Source organism: Lathyrus oleraceus, chromosome 6 (assembly GCF_024323335.1).
Source record: "Lathyrus oleraceus cultivar Zhongwan6 chromosome 6, CAAS_Psat_ZW6_1.0, whole genome shotgun sequence".
NCBI lineage: Eukaryota > Viridiplantae > Streptophyta > Magnoliopsida > Fabales > Fabaceae > Lathyrus > Lathyrus oleraceus.
The window spans coordinates 328613241-328616633 of NC_066584.1; the positions used below are offsets into that span (position 1 = coordinate 328613241).

At 33.5% G+C, this 3393-nt stretch overlaps 1 protein-coding gene across 1 annotated transcript; it reads right to left on the minus strand.

Annotated features, from left to right (window-relative positions):
• Nucleotides 1-217: 217 nt before the first annotated feature.
• LOC127095487 (uncharacterized) lies at nt 218-748 on the minus strand. The gene has a single exon (XM_051034168.1). It carries the CDS (start codon nt 746-748, stop codon nt 218-220), a length of 531 nt encoding a protein of 176 aa, XP_050890125.1.
• Nucleotides 749-3393: the final 2645 nt, after the last annotated feature.

Below are 3393 nucleotides of genomic sequence, written 5' to 3' on the forward strand. Positions count from 1 at the left end.
GGTTGTTGTGCAAACAAAATATAACATAAAGACCAATACGGAAAAGCAAAAAACTTAATATTAAAGGACCAACTTTAACTAAAGGTTAAACTTATTAAAGGAGCACATACTTAATTTTGCCTAATAGTAACATTGATGATGAGAAAGTTGCACCAACTTATGGTGATGTTAAGTTTTGAAAGAATAGCATATCTTTGGATAATCAGCTTAACATTTGTCAAGAAGCAATTTCTGGTAAGAGAAGCCTGCCCTTATTATAACTCAAGTAGCGTGGGCTAGGAGAAAACAATGGCTTGCATCTTCGTCCCATCAGAATCCTTTTTTTGCAGAGCTCTTTCTCATTATCATCAACAACACTTTCATTTTCAAATTGCTTTCTCACTTTCTTTTTCACGAGACACCTTATCATTTTCATCTTGAGACCAACAACAGTAAATTTGGAGGGAATCTTAACCAATCTCCACGAACTAACCTTCTTCCTACTAGCTCTCCATTTGGCTGTAATGAAACTATTCAACTCTTTCTTCTTCTCTTGAAAACTCGATAAAATTTTCAGACGCTGCTTAACCATTCTTTTCTGCTTTTCATCACCTCTTTGATTGTTTTCAAATGCAAGCTCAAGGACAAGAAGATGAGACAATGTAGCTACAACTGGTTTTGGTTCAGACTCATTCGGCCTTGTCTTAGCTCTTATATTGCTACTAACGGCCTTGTCTTTGCAGTGGAAGTGAAACATTCTCTGCATCATTATGGTTGTGGCAACCTTGTCTTTGATACAAGGTAGAAGTTATTCTGTTATTATGATTGTGGGAACAATTTGGAGTATAAAATGTAACTTGTATATAGGAATGGAGAAGTGGACGTGTGTTGTGAAAGACATAGAAATAGAATTTACCCGTGCGTGCTATGTAATGGCATGTTGTATTCAATTATTGTTCATGAATTGCATCGCATGTGCTATTAAATTATTATTTATTAAATATTGAATAAAGTTCCTAATAGTTAGTTTGTAAAGTTGTGATTGGTGGAGCCGGTCCAATCAAATTAGAGGTTAGGTTCAAATTTAAAAATAGGTTAAATTTTTTAAAAAAAATATATAATTATAATAATTAAAAATAACACATAAAAATATACCTATATATTAATAAAAATAAAATAAAATAATAATTATTTTGACTTTGATGAATCTCATTTTTTAATGTATTGAATTTTTATTATTATTTTTTAAAAATTTATTTGATTTTTTATATTATTTTTTATATTTATTAATATTAATATAAAAAAAATTGGATTTTTTAAAATTTTGGGGCCCTCCAAAATTTGGGGTCTATGTTGTAAACCTTTTGATTGCGCTGGAATTAGTAGGGAGTATCATTGTTCGATTTCCCGTAATTGTGATCGGGACGAGGGTGAAACCATTTAATGTCAAAATTGCTCTCCGAACAGGATTAATCAGTCCAATAGACCGAATAGTGATGGTGAAAAAATATTGTAAAAATAATAGACGTGTATATGTGTGATACACATGCATGGCTTTAGGGGTGGCAAAACAGGAGATCTGTCCCGTTCAGGCCTGCACCTTTTAAGCCCATCCAAAAGTGGGGAGGGTTAACTTAGACATCCGAGCTCAAAAGTCAAGTCCTTCCCGTTTATTAACGAGTTGACAGGTTTGCGGGTCGGACCACCATTTTTATTTTACAATTTGATTTACTACATAATTTACAAAATTCTTAATCATTATCAAAGAGACTGACAAATTTTAACAACACATATAAAACTTTAACAAGTCTTAATGTAAATGTCGTATTCTTTAACATAAACAAAACAACGTAACTATAATACCAAAAACTTAAAACAAACACACTAGAACCCCCAAAATAATCCATTTGGTTCAAAAAATCAACCAGCACAACCTAGTTAAGGACATCTAGGGATACAAATCAACAAAACAAACTAGTAGGGAATTTCGATACAAGTAAGTCGGTCCCTTCACTCGAACCAAAAGCTTATGATATCACTGTCGGGGTCAATTCGAAGGTTCAATACGAGGGAGCATTTTTACTTTTTGGCTTTTCTTTTAGAGCAACACATCTTTGTGAGAGACACGCCACATACTCACCCAAAACTTTGAGGTGTTAGGTAAATGAGTTTTCTCTCTTATAAATCCAATATTTGACCCATTCGTAGGCAATGTGGGACTTTAACACTCACACTTCCACCCAATATTCCCCCCACAATTTGTTAGAATAAGATTTACCTATGCATATATACCTTGATTTTTGATGATAACAATGTTGTATTTGTGTGAGAACAATTTTGATACCCAAATGGTTTGTTATTGTGTAGCTTTAACAACCAGTTTTGATTCTGAGTTTATGACGTGTATTATCATCAGTTTCTGAACATTTGTTATGAATTCCGCTTATGCGTTAATCACTCATGAGAAGTTCTGAAAGATGTCAAGTTGTTGCGATGTTCTTTCTGCTTCTGTGTTGATTCACTCCTGAGAAGTTCTGGAAAGACGCTATATTATTGTTGAAATGTTATCTCATCTTCTGCTTCTGGATGTGACTCTGATCATCAAGCTTCTGAAGAATGGAAAGCTTATGAAATTTTGTTACTTAGTTGAAAATTCTAAAGATCTCAAGCCAGACGTTGAGGTTATCAAGGTTCTAACTAAAGAGTCTGAAGATTCTGAAGATCTCAAGCCAGACTACTGACACTGTCAAGGTTCTGACTGAAGATTATCAAGTTTCTGAATCCAGCCGTGTTTTTCTTCATTTCATGTTTCATCATCTATTCATTAGAAGCCAATGAATTTGAAGATAAGATCAAAATGGATACGTGATTAAATAGTACATGGTACAAACAAAGTATTTCTTACACTACCTGATAACGTGGGCAAAGGACAATACTATTCTTCACACCTATCATTAATCCGTTAGTGGACATCTATATTTTGATTATTCCGGACTTGCCCTCCAACGGTTTGTTTTTCATGCTATATAAAGAGGACTTGGAGACTTGAAGAAAAGACGACTGCAACAATTTTACAAGACTGTTTTCTACGTGAAAATGCTCTAAACTTTGTGCCTACTTTTTTTAAGTGTTCGTATTTCATTTGTGTAAAAAAAATCTTCTGTATAAGCAACTTGTAAACACAAAACCTTTATTCAAACTTGTTGTTTGTGATTCCTTAAGGAGACTAGGGTATAGTCGGATCCTTGAGAAGACAAAGAAGATTATTCTTTGTGATTTTTGTAATCAGTTGATTATAAGGGATTAAGTCCTTGTGTATAAGGCGAAATCACCTTGGCGGATGGACTAGAGTAGCTTTGAGTTTCAAGCGAACCAGGATAAAAATACTTGTGTTTTTTTATCTCTTTGTTCTTA